We start from the raw sequence: 14,871 nt of genomic DNA on the forward strand, positions 1-14,871 counted from the left end.
GTGTCCTTTTCTGTTGCTCTACTTTTCTCTCTCACTGAAATCCAGTTCTGTATCGATAAATGAATGGGTCATTTGACAGACACCTGCATGAACAGTTTTCCATTATTTTAGAAGATTTTCATGTTCTTGAGCCTTACTGGGATACAGGGAGACCCATGAAGATCATCCAGTGCTGCTAGCAGCATGGAGCAACAAATCTTGTATCATCACATTGGTGTATTGTTATTGCCTGACATAAGGCCTTGTCAGCATTTCTGCTCCCCACATTCTGAAGTCTGGGCAGAGACCTTTCTGCCCCCCCCCATTTTTTGTTTAGTTTTGTTAAAGTGCTGTGTTGATGTGTTTGCCACCCTGGGCTCCCTTGGGAGGAAGGGTGGGATATAAATTCAATGAATAAATAATAAAATAGGGCCATAGCTCTGTGTCAGATCAACTGCTTTGCTGGTAGAAGGTCCGGGACTCAATCCTCTTCATCTCCAGGTAGGATGGGGAAACAGGGCTGGCATCAGAGGGCCCCTGCTGCCCTGAAGGGCCCCTCCTTAAGGTGGGAGGTAGTGCTCCTGATCCGCGGCAGTGTCGGGTCGCAACCCTGCAGTGGATTGCAGAGAGGGAGCTCCCAGGCACCCCCCATACAAGCAGTGTGGGCTTCACTAAGCCCGCACGTACACTCCACCTACCTCTCCCATCCCTGAATATGCCATGTGTGCTGTGTGCACATGCCTGCTGTCAACTAAGATGGTGGTGGTGGCTTTCCTAAGGGGCCAATGCCCCTGCCGCCATCTTGGTTGATGCCAGGCATGTGTGCTATGCGCACATGTCATTCATGTGACACAATACAAGGTAGGTGGGACACGTGGGTGGGCACCGTGGGGCCAGGGCAGGCCCAGTCATGCATGGCGCTGGCTCTGCTAGGAAAGACTCCTATCTGAAACCTTAGACAGCCACTGCCAGTCAGTGTAGACCATTCTGAGCTAGATACACAAATGATCTAACTCAGTGTAAGGCAGCTTCTTATGTGCCTAAGACAAATGTTCAGGCCTGTTTAAATCATGACCTTGTTTGCTTCCATTCCATCCCATTGCTCTCTGGGACTGTCACCTTCTCCATGCACCCAGATCCCTCCCCCCAAAATGGGACAAACCATGTATACTGCCCTGAGCTCCTTGGGGAAAGATTGGGTTATAAATGTAGTAATAGCCTTATAGACGGGTTGCACACCATCCTATAGAGTTTGGAAACTCTTAATTTAGTGCACAGGGCAATTAAACTATGTTCCACTTCAGATATTTTCTGTGAACAAAGATGTATTAACTGTGCCTATCACCACCACCACCACCAAAGGCTGAGCTTAAATATGTAAACAAATGGAAAATCTCCCTTGAGCGCTTCATGAATTGGCTTTTTTCCTTTCTTTTAGGGCCATAATAAGATTGACCATATCCATATTGAATGTGCCTGTGCCAAAATATGAAATATACATGTCATAGGGACATCAGTTCACCAAAATCCTTTCTTCACTATGTGAATAGAGGCTGTTGTGTTGTCTCTTCCTGCCCCATTCTCCACGTTCCTAATGACTGCTGGAGGCTTGTGGAGAGGGGCACTACAGCAGCCATGATCCACATGGTGAGTGCTTTCAGCTGGACTGCTGGTGAAGGGAAATCATTTGTCATGAGGAGACGGAGGAAATCATTTGTCATGAGGAGAGGAGATGGAGTTTCCCCCGTTCATATTCCAGCCCTAAGTCATTTTACACAGACAGCCACAAACTTTCCCAGCTGGGTGAACAAGTCTCTGCCATGGATATCTACTTTGCATCATTTTAAAATTTATCTGCTGTTTTGTGTTGTTTTTATTGTATTTTGTCCATCACCTTGAGATGTGTATGGAAGGTGATTGAATGCTACTTATATCCGCTCACTATGGGCAAATGTCTCTGGCCCTCTGGCCATAAGGACTCCCAGCAGCCTTGTGCTGCAGTTTCGAGCAAGGAAGAAACAGCAGGAGTTGCTTTCCCTTTTTATGTGAGAGGAAACTCCTCTCCCAGGAGATCTGTGACAAGCAAGCCCTATGTGCTTGTTCCTGATTTCTCTTCCATTTTCCATGCCTTGGCACAAATGAAAGAAATTGCTGCCCTTCCCCAAAGCCCTCTGCACATGCCAAAGAACGTAGAGTGGGGTGTGTGGGAGGGGAAAGAGTTTGTAACAAGAACAAATAGCGCTGGCTAATTAGCCCAGCCAGTATTTTGTGGACTCTCAGTTTTATAATTTACAGTAAATTAATTAGAAGACATTTTTTAAAAAAATCTGTAGAATTCTTAACGAGGTGCAGTGTCCATTTCATGGTGATGCCTTTCTCCATTCCTATTATACAACAATCTGAAATTTTAACTTTTGTGTGTGTGTTGGATCAAAATATTACGACTGTCATTTTCCCATCACCTAAAAATCTTGAGATGCGGCAGGCAAGAAAAACTTTTTCTCCAGTATTTCTTCAGAAGAAATGCAGAGCAATTATTTGGCAGCTAGTTAGGGATTTTTTCTTCTCATATTTTCCAGTCCAAACTAACAATTGGCAATAATTCAGAATACTCTGCCGTCAGTATCTGTTGCTGCTCTTGATGACTATATATGGGAACACAGCCTAAATTAATAATTCTGAACATACTTGTTTAATGAGTTTGCTTAAGCCTTCTGAGCCCTACACAGACTTTTCTCAAACAGCCCCCACCTTGTACTTGCTACAAAATTAGTCATCTTGTTCAAGTAACAGAAGACGGCATAAGTAACCGTTATGTGTTTATGAAGGTTATATGCTCAGCTAATTGTGAATGGTTTTAAATGACACAACAAGCATGAGAAGAATTTGTAAATTTCTTCTGTTAACTTTTTCCTTTTGATAAAGGTTTGAAAGGGAAAGCTCGCTGATAGCTTATATATAGGAAACATCATTAATTTTGTTCATATTAGTAAATACAGCTTGCTTTATGCAAACTGCAAATCCTCCTCCTCCAATTGGGGGCTGGTTTGAGTGTGTAAAGGGGCTTGGCTTGCTGTCTGCTGAAGTGCTTGCTACCATTTGGACATAGACTATGCCCCACATTTTTGCATTTCCTTTTTTTACTAGTAATCAAGATGAAATGGAATGAGTGTACCAAACATTTCAGTCTTTTATTCGCAGTGCAAACATCTTTAGCCTCTCAAGGCACTCAGGACCAAGACCACAGGCCTCACAAAAAGGCAATTGAGGAATAAACCTGAATTTGGACTGTGCTATTTCAGACTGCAGTGGAGAGGGACTTGCATGAGTGAATGCTCCTACTTTAAAAATATACTCTCCACATAAAAAAACAGCAAGCAAAGGTGAAGGCTAAGTCCCTCCCCTTTACATCTAGCTTTCTGTATATAGACTGATAGAGGGGTGTGTGCGTATGTGCAAGCCCATTCAGTCACAAGAGGCCCTACATGCCTGGAAAATACTGGTAAGGATAAAAGCTTGCCTCTGCCTTAGTGATAGCTGAAAGCACCATTGCTGCATTCAAGGGTGCTGCTTACCAAGAGGAGACACAAACCCCAAAATGCATGGAAAGAGTTGGAAACTTTGGGGTTGTGTTCAGCTAACTTTTACTCAGAAATGAATGGTCCTAAGTTAGTCATGGCTATTAATGCAAAATGCAGCTGGTAAGTGGGGTAGCCTGATGAGATCATGTATCACCGGTGCTGAAAGCACTGTACTGGCCGCCAGTGAGCTACCGGGCCCAATTAAAGGTGTTAGTACTAGCATATAAAGCTGTAAATGGCTTAAGTCCTTAAAAGTGCACCTTCGCCAGTATTGACCATCTTGAACTCTATCATCAGCAGGTGAAGCCTTGGTGGTAGTGCCATCACTGAGCTTTACCCGGTTGGTGCTGACCTGTGACAGAGCTTTTTAAGTGGTGGCTCCTCATTTGTGGAACTAGGGTTCCCAGTGAGGTGCATCTGTGCCAACATTATTGATTTTTAGGAGGAATTTGAAAACATTCCTGTTTACCCAGGCATTTGATGGCTGAAGGAGATTGTTTCTGGCAACCCAGAGATCACTGGATGAAACTATCAACCCCTAAGATCACTGGATGAAACTGGGAACCCGAAGACTTGGATGAAACTGGGTTTAGAATGCTTTTTTATTGTATTGTTAATATGTCTGTTGCCGTGAGCTCCTTTGGGAGGAAGAATGGGATAAAAGCGCAATAATTTCAGTAGGTCTACTCTGAGTAAAAGTTAGTTGAATACAGCCCTCTGACGTTTTTTGTCTGCCACTTCAAAACCATCTTTTGGTGATGGGGGTAGGAGGTTGTTGGAGATGAATGCTTTATGCTTACAGCCTTCAGGGTGTATGAATAGTGAGTACAAACCCTCAGTTATACCATATGCAGGATGTTCTTCCCAAAACATATTCTGTGGTGGTCTCCTCTCACCTCACTGCTTCTCTCTCTCTCTCTCTCTCCCTCTCTCTCTCTCTTTTTACAAATTTATGTTATGCATAATTTTCAAAAGGAGCACATTGACTCATTCTTGTTCTTGTAAATACCTGTTTTAAGATGATGATTTTTAAAGGGCCACTGAACTGGTTCTTCATAAGAACATAAGAACATAAGAAGAGCCTGCTGGATCAGGCCAGTGGCCCATCTAGTCCAGCATCCTGTTCTCACAGTGGCCAACCAGGTGCCTGGGGGAAGCCCGCAAGCAGGACCCGAGTGCAAGAACACTCTCCCCTCCTGAGGCTTCCGGCAACTGGTTTTCAGAAGCATGCTGCCTCTGACTAGGGTGGCAGAGCACAGCCATCACAGCTAGTAGCCATTGATAGCCCTGTCCTCCATGAATTTGTCTAATCTTCTTTTAAAGCCGTCCAAGCTGGTGGCCATTACTGCATCTTGTGGGAGCAAATTCCATAGTTTAACTATGCGCTGAGTAAAGAAGTACTTCCTTTTGTCTGTCCTGAATCTTCCAACATTCAGCATCTTTGAATGTCCACGAGTTCTAGTATTATGAGAGAGGGAGAAGAACTTTTCTCTATCCACTTTCTCAATGCCATGCATAATTTTATACACTTCTATCATGTCTCCTCTGACCCGCCTTTTCTCTAAACTAAAAAGCCCCAAATGCTGCAACCTTTCCTCGTAAGGGAGTCGCTCCATCCCCTTGATCATTCTGGTTGCCCTCTTCTGAACCTTTTCCAACTCTAGAATATCCTTTTGGAGATGAGGCGACCAGAACTGTACACAGTATTCCAAATGCGGCCGCACCATAGATTTATACAATGGCATTATGATATCGGCTGTTTTATTTTCAATACCTTTCCTAATTATCGCTAGCATGGAATTTGCCTTTTTCACAGCTGCCGCACACTGGGTCGACATTTTCATTGTGCTGTCCACTACAACCCCGAGGTCTCTCTCCTGGTCGGTCACCGCCAGTTCAGACCCCATGAGCGTATATGTGAAATTCAGATTTTTTGCTCCAATATGCATAATTTTACACTTGTTTATATTGAATTGCATTTGCCATTTTTCTGCCCATTCACTCAGTTTGGAGAGGTCTTTTTGGAGCTCTTTGCAATCCCTTTTTGTTTTAACAACCCTGAACAATTTAGTGTCATCAGCAAACTTGGCCACTTCACTGCTCACTCCTAATTCTAGGTCATTAATGAACAAGTTGAAAAGTACAGGTCCCAATACCGATCCTTGAGGGACTCCACTTTCTACAGCCCTCCATTGGGAGAACTGTCCGTTTATTCCTACTCTCTGCTTTCTGCTTCTTAACCAATTTCTTATCCACAAGAGGACCTCTCCTCTTATTCCATGACTGCTAAGCTTCCTCAGAAGCCTTTGGTGAGGTACCTTGTCAAACGCTTTTTGAAAGTCTAAGTACACTATGTCCACTGGATCACCTCTATCTATATGCTTGTCTGCCCTAGGAGTCTTCTTTTTTCCTCAGTGGAAAAGAAATATATGCTCGGCCAAGCATTTTTATCTTTGAAGCTTAGAACGTTTTGTCCTGAGAAATAGTGTTTTTTAAATATCTTCAATATTAACCCAATCTTTCTGACCACTGGGAAACCTGAATGTCTTGTTGGTTATGCCTGGGGAGCTTAGCTGTGCCCTAATCTGCATATATTATAATTGAGAAATCTATTAAAATGTCTGTGTACATCCTTTGTGTAATGTTAAAAAGGCAGCAATCTACTGTGCAGTGCTTTTGCACAAATGCCAGTGAAACACAAGGAGGCTGCTGAGTACTACAGCTGGATGCATATTACATTTAAGTCCTACATTTCTTCCTTGAAACTCATGGCAGCATCAGTAGGGTTCCTAGGTGCCTCCCATCCAGACATTGACACAGACTTGCTTGGCTTTAGCAAACTTGTTGTATCATTTGCCTTCATACCATGCTGTGGATCACATTACTAATTTTAACTTGTATTTGAAAAGCAGGTAACACAAACACACATTTATTTATTTATTTATTTTTAAATCTCATTGAAAATATACTTTTTTTTAAAAAAAATGCTGTATCTAACCTCTTGGACTGTAAGCATTCCAGATCCTCTGTTGCTAATTATTAATTTTTAATAGATAAGTAATACAGTATTGCATATAGTTAGTAATACATTGAGTATTATAAAGTAAGCAATCATCAAAACACAGAATCACAGAAAGTAAATGAAAGACAAATATATTATTATTATTATATTTATATCCCGCCCTTCCTCCTAGCAGGAGCCCAGGGCGGCAAACAAAAGCACTAAAAAAATTAAAACATCATAAAAACAAACTTTAAAAAGCATTAAAACAAAACATCTTCAAAAATGTTACTTAAAAAGTTATCAAAACATCTTCTAAGATTAAAAGCATTTTAAAAGGTTTAAGAAGACATTAAAAAGCAATTCCAACACAGATGCAGACAAGTATAGTAACCTGGCTAAATGTATTTGTAATATATGGAAGTTACAGTATACTAAGTGAGTAGGTAATATAAGTGGATTTATGCCAGAGATGATTTGTAGCAAAAGAGTAATACATTTAGCAAAAACCAAATAAACTCCAAACTGCCTTGCTCAAGTGAGTGACGCACATTCTATCATGGGAGATTAAAATAGAAGAAAATTCCCTACCATCAGGGAAAACTTCCTAACTATTAAAGTGGCATGACAGTGGGACCAATTACCTAGGGAGGAGTTGGGCTCTCCAATGCTGGAGGCATTCAAGAGGCACCTGGACAGCCACCTGTCAGATATGCTGTAACTTGGATTCCTGTATTGAGCTGGGGTTGGGCTCAGTGGCCTTATAGGCCCCTTCCAACTCTACTCTTCTATGATTCTATTGCCAGTACTGTGTTTCAAGTTTAATGCAGAGTAATATACTTGACAAGCTTGATGCATTCTTCTATCTGTTAGTGCTCCATTTGACTACTAATTCTTTGACGTACTGTGTGACCTTAGTGAGTTAATAAAGATTTGTATTACATGCAGAGTTAAGACTTGGGGGAAATTGCACCAGAAAAGAAAAGAGAAAGAGAACTGAGTAATTATTCCCAGTCATGATTTAAAAGTATCTCTGTAGAGCAATCCTGTGGGTGTGGAGGAAGGAGAAATTATGGTGGAAGAACTGTTGAATCCAAAGCCACACTGGTCAGGGCAGAAGGGGGTGGGGAGCAGTTCCCGCATCGCCGCATGAGCAGAGCAATGCATGAGAAGTATTATGCTTGCTGGAGTGTGTGGCCTTGCCTGGCTTCTTCTCTGTTGCTCATACAGTCTGGGGCCTTTCCAAACAGTGCTGTCTGTGACATGTTGAGATAACGGCCAGGCCACCAACAAGTAAACATTGTCATTGCCAAGGCTTGACTAGGGAAGGCTGAAATAGCAGCCACTTCACACCTCCTAATAGTAGGGCAGGCTTTGCCTACAAGGAGGGAGGCTGGCAGGGAACTTTCCTGGGTGAGCCAGCATTCTAGGCTTTCTCTGATAACTCGCTCTGTGAAAATAATAATAGGTAAAAGGTGACTGTTTTCCTCATGCCTATTTAGTCTGTGCTGTAATACAACCAACAGCAAGGAAGGCTTGTGGCCACAGGGTAAGACAATCTCTTTTATAATGAGAAAGAACTGAGATGTTCTAGAGCCAGCACTATGTTAATAATGTGCAATATTAATATGCAATACTCCTTTATTGCTGCTTTGTGTAAAATGAGGTTAGCAAGTATTTTTAAAGCAGCTAAGCTACAGGCCTTGACACTTTTAAGAGTAGGCCTGATTGATTTTTAATGGTGCTATCCATAGTAAACTTGTTTTTAGAATAGCAGCCTAACATATTATGTGCAAGAAAATAAGAACATCAGGATAGCCCTCAGGGTAATCTGTAGATGTAAATAGATTATTTGGTATCCTTCCTGATGTTGAACAGTTCTCACAAACAGCCTGAAACGAATGCCTTCCTCATTCTCAGAATTTTGGCTGAAATGCTCATGTATGTTTATATTAAACAGATTGCTTCCTGACATCCATCTGAATATCAGAATGAGTGACCCTTTCTCCTGTTTCTTAAGTGGTAGGAATTCTGAGCAACATTTAATACTGTTTTTTCATATCTTCAGCTTTTGGAAATTAACTGGACAGGACTGACCAATCTTCTGGATATTCCAGGACTAAAGTAAGCTAAAAATGGAATAAAACTATTTCTTTTATAACTGTGGAGCTGTGTGTGTATGTACACTGTTACACCCAATAACTGCAAAGAAATATATGCCAGTGTTCCATCTGGTCTATGCTACGCTTTTTCAAGATAATACAGTAGTTGGGGTTGATAAACATACTGGATTTAAAAAATGGGATGGTGAAGGAGGGGGTAGCCCAATTCCCTAGCACTGCATTAGTTTTCCTGACAAGTTAGAATGGGATTAAAGGGTAGTTCTGTCCCACTTGCCTTACATAAGTGTCCACTCAGTTGAAGTACAAACCTCCTTCAAGTCACTGATGAGCAGCAAAACCAGCAAGCTTCATTCTAACAGTTGTGTTAAGAGTTTGAGTCTTGTATATATCGCCAGTGATAAATGACAAACTTTAGAAGAACTGGGATTGACAAATATTGTGAATCTTTTTCACTGTGCAAGCAGTGTTTTTATATTCTCTCCCCCCCCCAAAGAATCTGACAAGGATAGTAGCAGATATGAACTTTAAAATGGAATAGTACTAAAAAAAAAACCTTTGAGAAATGGGTGAGGAATCTATGTATGTGAAGTTGGAAATGGTTCTCCAAACCCAAGCCACCTGTTTTTTATTTTATTTATTTATAAAAATATATACTGCTATTTATTTAAAAAAATCAAAGCACTTTACAACATATATACAAGATAAAACCATATAAAAATTTTAAATCAGTCATTAACTACTGCAGAAAGATATTGTCTCACTTGCCTGCTAGAAAAGTTTTCAGCAGATGTTTAAAAGTAAGAACAGAAAGTGCCAGCTGAATCTCTGTTGGCAGAGCATTTCACAGGACTGGGTTGTTGACACTAAAGGCTCGATTTCTTGTTGTCAAATGACCCTTGCCAACTTGGGGGATGACCAAGGATGCTCTTGGAGATTATCTCCGTGATTGAACTGGGATATAAGATTTTAGGTGGTCCCTAAGGTACCCTGGGCCTAAATTGTTCATGGCCTTGTAGATTGATAAAAGGACCTGGAACCTGGCTCATTAGATGGATAGCCAGTGCAGATGTTTTACAATGGTGTCGGATAATGTTGGCTATGTGCCCCCATCAGCAGTCTGGCTTCCATATTCTGTACCAGCTGAAGCATCTGACCCAAGCCCAAGGGCAGCTCCACGAAGAGTGCATTGCCATAATCCAGCCTCAAGGTTACAAATGCATGAACTACAGTAGTCAGGCTATCCCTGTCTAGGAATGGCTGTAGCTGGTGAAACAGACAAAGCTGGTAAAAAGCAGTCTAGCCACACAGGACACTTGAGCCTCTAGTGACAGAGATGTATCCAGGAGTAACCCCAAGCTATGCACCTGCTCCTTCAGAGGGAGTGTGACCCTATCCAGAACAGGTAATTTACCTATCTCCCAGACTCAGGAACTACCCACCCAAAGAGCCTCCATCTTCCCAGGATTCAAGCACAGTTTATTGGCCCTCATCCAGTCCACCTCTGCATTCAGACACTGATCTAGAGCTTTTGCATCCGCTCTTGATTCAGATGTTATGGAGAAATAGAGCTGTGCAGCATCAGCATACTGATGATACCTTGCTCCAAAACTCCTAATGACAACTCTTAATGGCTTCATATATTTATTTATTTATTATTTGATTTATAACCCACCCTTCCTCCCAGCAGGAGCCCAGGGCAGCAAACAGAAGTGCTAAAAACACTTTAAAACATCATTAAAACAGACCTTAAAATACATTAAAACAAACAAATGTTAAAAACATTTTAAAAAGCTTTACAAACATCTTTTTTAAAGGGTTAAAACATTATTAAAAAAAACATATTGACAAGCGATTCTAACACAGACGCAGACTGGGATAGGTCTCAATTTAAAAGGCTTGTTGAAAGAGGAAAGTCTTCAAAAGGCACCGAAAAGATAGCAGAGATGGCGCCTTCCTAATATTCAAGGGGAGGGAATTCCACAGGGTAGGTGCCACCACACTAAAGTTCCGTTTCCTATATTGTGCAGAACGGACCTCCTGATAAGATGGTATCTGCAGGAGGCCCTCACCTGCAGAGCGCAGTGATCGACTGGGTATATAAGGGGTAAGACGGTCTTTCAGGTATCCTGGTCCCAAGCTGCATAGGGCTTTGTACACCAAAACTAGAACCTTTGACTTGGTCCGGTAGCAAATGGGCAGCCAGTGCAATTCTTTCAGCAGCGAGATGACATGTTGGCGATACCCTGCCCCAGTGAGCAGTCTCGCTGCCACATTTTGCACCAGCTGCAGCTTCTGGACCAACCTCAAGGGCAGCCCCACATAGAGCGCATTACAGTAATCCAGCCTGGAGGTTACCAGTGCGTGGCCAACAGTGGTCAGGCTATCCCAGTCCAGAAATGGCCACAGCTGTCTTACCAGTAGACAGTAAATAGCACTGGGGAAAGGGTAGTACCCTGCAGAACCCCATAGCAGAGTTGCCAGGGGGCTGAGGAGTACTCCCCAATGCTACTCCCTTGAACACAGCCCTATAGGTAAGAATGGAACCACCGTGATATGGTGCCCCCAATCCTGCTGAGTTGATCCAGGAGAATACCATGGTCAATAGTATCAAAAGCAGCAGAAAGATCGGGCAGAATTAACAGGGTTGCACTCTCCCTGTCTCTCTCATGAAGAAGGTAATTGTATCAGGGTAACCAAGGCTGATTCAGCTCCGAAACTGGGTCTGAATCCAGATTGTAATGGATCTAGATAATCAGTCTCATCCAGAGGCGTCTGCAGTTGCTCCACAGTTTTTTAAGCTACTGGACGAATGCATCTTGCACAGTCTGTACTGTAGAAAAAACTACAGTTTGAGGAAAGAGCTGCTTAATTATAGGTTGCCTTTGTTGTGCCTTCTGATGAATCAATAGCATCTTCTGTAATTTGCAGCATTATAACATCTGGAAGAAAATGTGTTTTTATGAAGGAAAAGCTGCTAGCATTCTAGCTATATTTGGCTCACCCACTGAAAGGAAAGAATGCAGACAGTCTAGTTTTATTGCATTCAAGGGATGTCCCAGTCTTAAGGTGGTAAACATTTGCGTTAACTTGTAGAGCTCTACCTAGTACCGTAAGCGCTGAAATCACATGCTTGCTGTAGGCGGGGTTTTTTTTATCTTGAGCTCACCATTTGGGGCAAGTTTATTTTGAACCTCAGTGTAAAATTTTCACGCACATCTGTGTTCCCTTTTTCTCATTACAGTCACTCAATGCAATAAAATCTGAATAAGAAATTCTTAAGATTTGGCTTTTTCCTTTTGAGTGAGAAAACACACTGGCAGTTTCTTTGAATAGGCTGTTGCATCTTCAGCTCCAGGCTTTCCAGGCTTTTTTTTTTTTAACTTGCCTCTTGACAGAAATAATTGGGGGGGGGAATGCAACATTTGGGTTTACTGAATGAATTTATAGCAAAAAGTTCAGTGCAGATTCTAATTATAACTTACAGTCATGTGGCCATTTCCACTGGTTGGGTGTATTGTGGCTCCAATTTCTCCTTTTGTGCGTTTAATAATGTACAGTAAGTCAGATGTTAACACATGCAGAGGTATTTACATAATTACTCACTATGTTGTGGCAATGTGCTGCTGTTGAGATTTGGTCCTTACACTCAAACATTTCTGGCTTTTGTGGGTGTTTTTTCCCCTTTTCCCTGGAGATATTGATTCCATTCCGCCCACCCCTTGAAGCCTTTATTTTAAAATCACGCTTGGATCATTGTAGCCACACATTTTTAGGAAGTGACTACCTGAATGTCCAGAAATGCAGAATTATTGATCTATGTGTAAAGCATAGCCCCATTTTGTGCTTAGAATAGCTTTCTGTGTTTCTTTTTTAATGAAGATGCTGGCTCACTTGTTGGATCCTTTTTTAGGTGTTTCATATTGACAGTTGGCTCATGGCTGTCAAGTATTTTGTAACCTTCTTGCAAAGGTATAAAATATATAAGCAAATAACGTCATGGTTTATATGGATCAAAGTGTTAATGTAATATATCTGTATTCTATTTCTGTTCCTTTGAAAAGAACTTCTAAATTGCAAGTGACCTTTGAGATCACCTAGTTACACGTGTGTGTTGCTGAAGCTGAGTGTAACCTTTGAGAGCTGTTTATAGGAACCAATATTGTTAAGCTTAGTGTTAAGCTTGGTGAGTGGTTCTTGCAAGATAGCAAAGGCAATAAGTCTTTTTTAGAAAAAAAGAATACTACAGCCAAGTCTATTTAGTCTTATGTTGCAGCAGGCTCCTGTTATGGGAATACTGGCTTTTGATTAAACCTTGTTAGTATTTGTGGGTAGCATTACTTCAGGAGTTGGTTGAGAAAGTAAATGTAGAATTTAAACCCCATAGTATTTTATGCTATTTGATTGTACTGATATCAAAAGAACTTGAATGTTTTCTTAGTTTGGATCTTGGCTACCATAAAAAGGTAAAGGTAAAGGTGTCCCCGCACTTATAGTGCGAGTCGTTTCCAACTCTTAGGGTGACATCTTGCGACGTTTACTAGGCAGACCGTATATATGGGGTGGGTTTGCCAGTTCCTTCCCTGGCCTTTCTTTACCCCCCAGCGTATGCTGGGTACTCATTTTACTGACCATGGATGGATGGAAGGCTGAGTGGACCTCAACCCCTTTTACCAGAGATTTGACTTCCTCCTTCTGTTGGAATCGAACTCCGGCCGTGAGCAGAGCTTCGGCTGCGTTACCGCTGCTTACCACTCTGCACCATGGAGGGTCATCTTGGCTACCATAGAAAAATGAAATTGTTTTGAGTGTTGAGAAGCTCTAACTACAAGGCTTGATTGACGGTTATGAGGCTTCCACATCTACTAGTTGTTTTCATGGGGACACTGTGCTCCCATCTATTCTTCTCATCATCATATAATGAGACTTGTGTCACATGAGACTCATGCACCCTCTCATTCTTTCCCTCGCCCTGCATTCAGCTTCTTTGGACACGTCGTAGTTTGGAAAAATGGCTCTTTAAGCTGGGTGAATGATGAAAGGCATGGCCATATCCCATGGCAAATAGGACCATCTCTTTGTTGGCTGTATTGCAGTACTAAAGACTGGTTGTAATATCTTATACTAGTCTTCTGAAAAAATTCTGATACCTGGCCAGGAATAGTGTGCTACATTAATGCCTAATTTGCCGCATGGTAGACTTCTCACAGCATCCCCCCACTCCTGCCCTCCCCCAAAAAATTGTTAGGAAAGAAAATTCTCAATTGTGCACAGATCTAATTCTATAGCAATTGCTATAACTTGGGGCTGATGCACTTCTGGAAGCTGCCTGCTTTAACTTTCTCCCTGAGAAAGTGTACTGATGGCAACGCACTCCAAAGCTCTGGATGACCGCACCCAACAGTTTCATGTAGATGCTGAACAGAATGGGGGGCAGAACTGACCCCTGTGGGACCCCATACTGGAGAATCCACGGGGCCGAGCAGTGTTCCCCAAGCACCACCTTCTGGAATCGACCTGCCAAGTAGGAGTGGAACAACTGCCATACAGTCCCTCCCACTCCCAACTCAGCCAGTCTTCCCAGAAGGATACCATGGTCGATGGTATCGAAAGCCGCTGAGAGATCAAAGAGAATCAACAGAGTCACACTCCCTCCGTCTTTCTCCTGACAAAGGTCATCATCAAGTAGTTAACTTTTACACATGGATTACATTAAGCTAACATCTGTTTCATCAATATATAATGCAAGAAACAATAACCTGGAGCAATATATACTCTGTTCAACAGTATTTTATCATCAACGAATAAGACAATACAGAGAAGAATGAATAATGTTTGTACAAAGCATATAGGACCTTCCCTTTATTCTGAGCTATTGTTTCCATCTTTGGCCATTGAAGGTACTAATGTTGGGATCCATGTAAACTTTGGCGTTTGAGTGTTTTTGTTTTGGGATGGTGATGGATGAATCTTATACCTAGGGCAAGGCTGAAGCTAAATGCAAAGTGGTATATAAATTTTGTTAAATAAATGCAGTAAATACAAATATAGAACTCCCTGAATAAGGCAAGCCAGACTGGTGCTAAGGATTGGCAAGGTTAGCTGTTTGTGCGGGACCACACCCCAGCAGGGAGCCCACTGACAAGAAAACATAGACCTGTTTATTATTTATTTATTAAATTTACATCAC

The 14,871-nt window shown here is 41.9% G+C and overlaps 1 protein-coding gene across 5 annotated transcripts in view; it reads left to right on the forward strand.

The window, feature by feature from the left end:
* The window catches only part of ESYT2 (extended synaptotagmin 2), an 87,824-nt gene that overhangs the window by 39,650 nt on the left and 33,303 nt on the right, over positions 1-14,871 (forward strand). For all 5 annotated transcript variants that reach the window (XM_061587257.1, XM_061587259.1, XM_061587258.1 and 2 more), the window contains one exon: positions 8,630-8,685. In XM_061587257.1, the coding sequence (XP_061443241.1) occupies positions 8,630-8,685 (56 nt within the window). The remainder of the gene's footprint in view (positions 1-8,629; positions 8,686-14,871) is intronic.

This window comes from Rhineura floridana, chromosome 10 (genome assembly GCF_030035675.1).
Source record: "Rhineura floridana isolate rRhiFlo1 chromosome 10, rRhiFlo1.hap2, whole genome shotgun sequence".
NCBI lineage: Eukaryota > Metazoa > Chordata > Lepidosauria > Squamata > Rhineuridae > Rhineura > Rhineura floridana.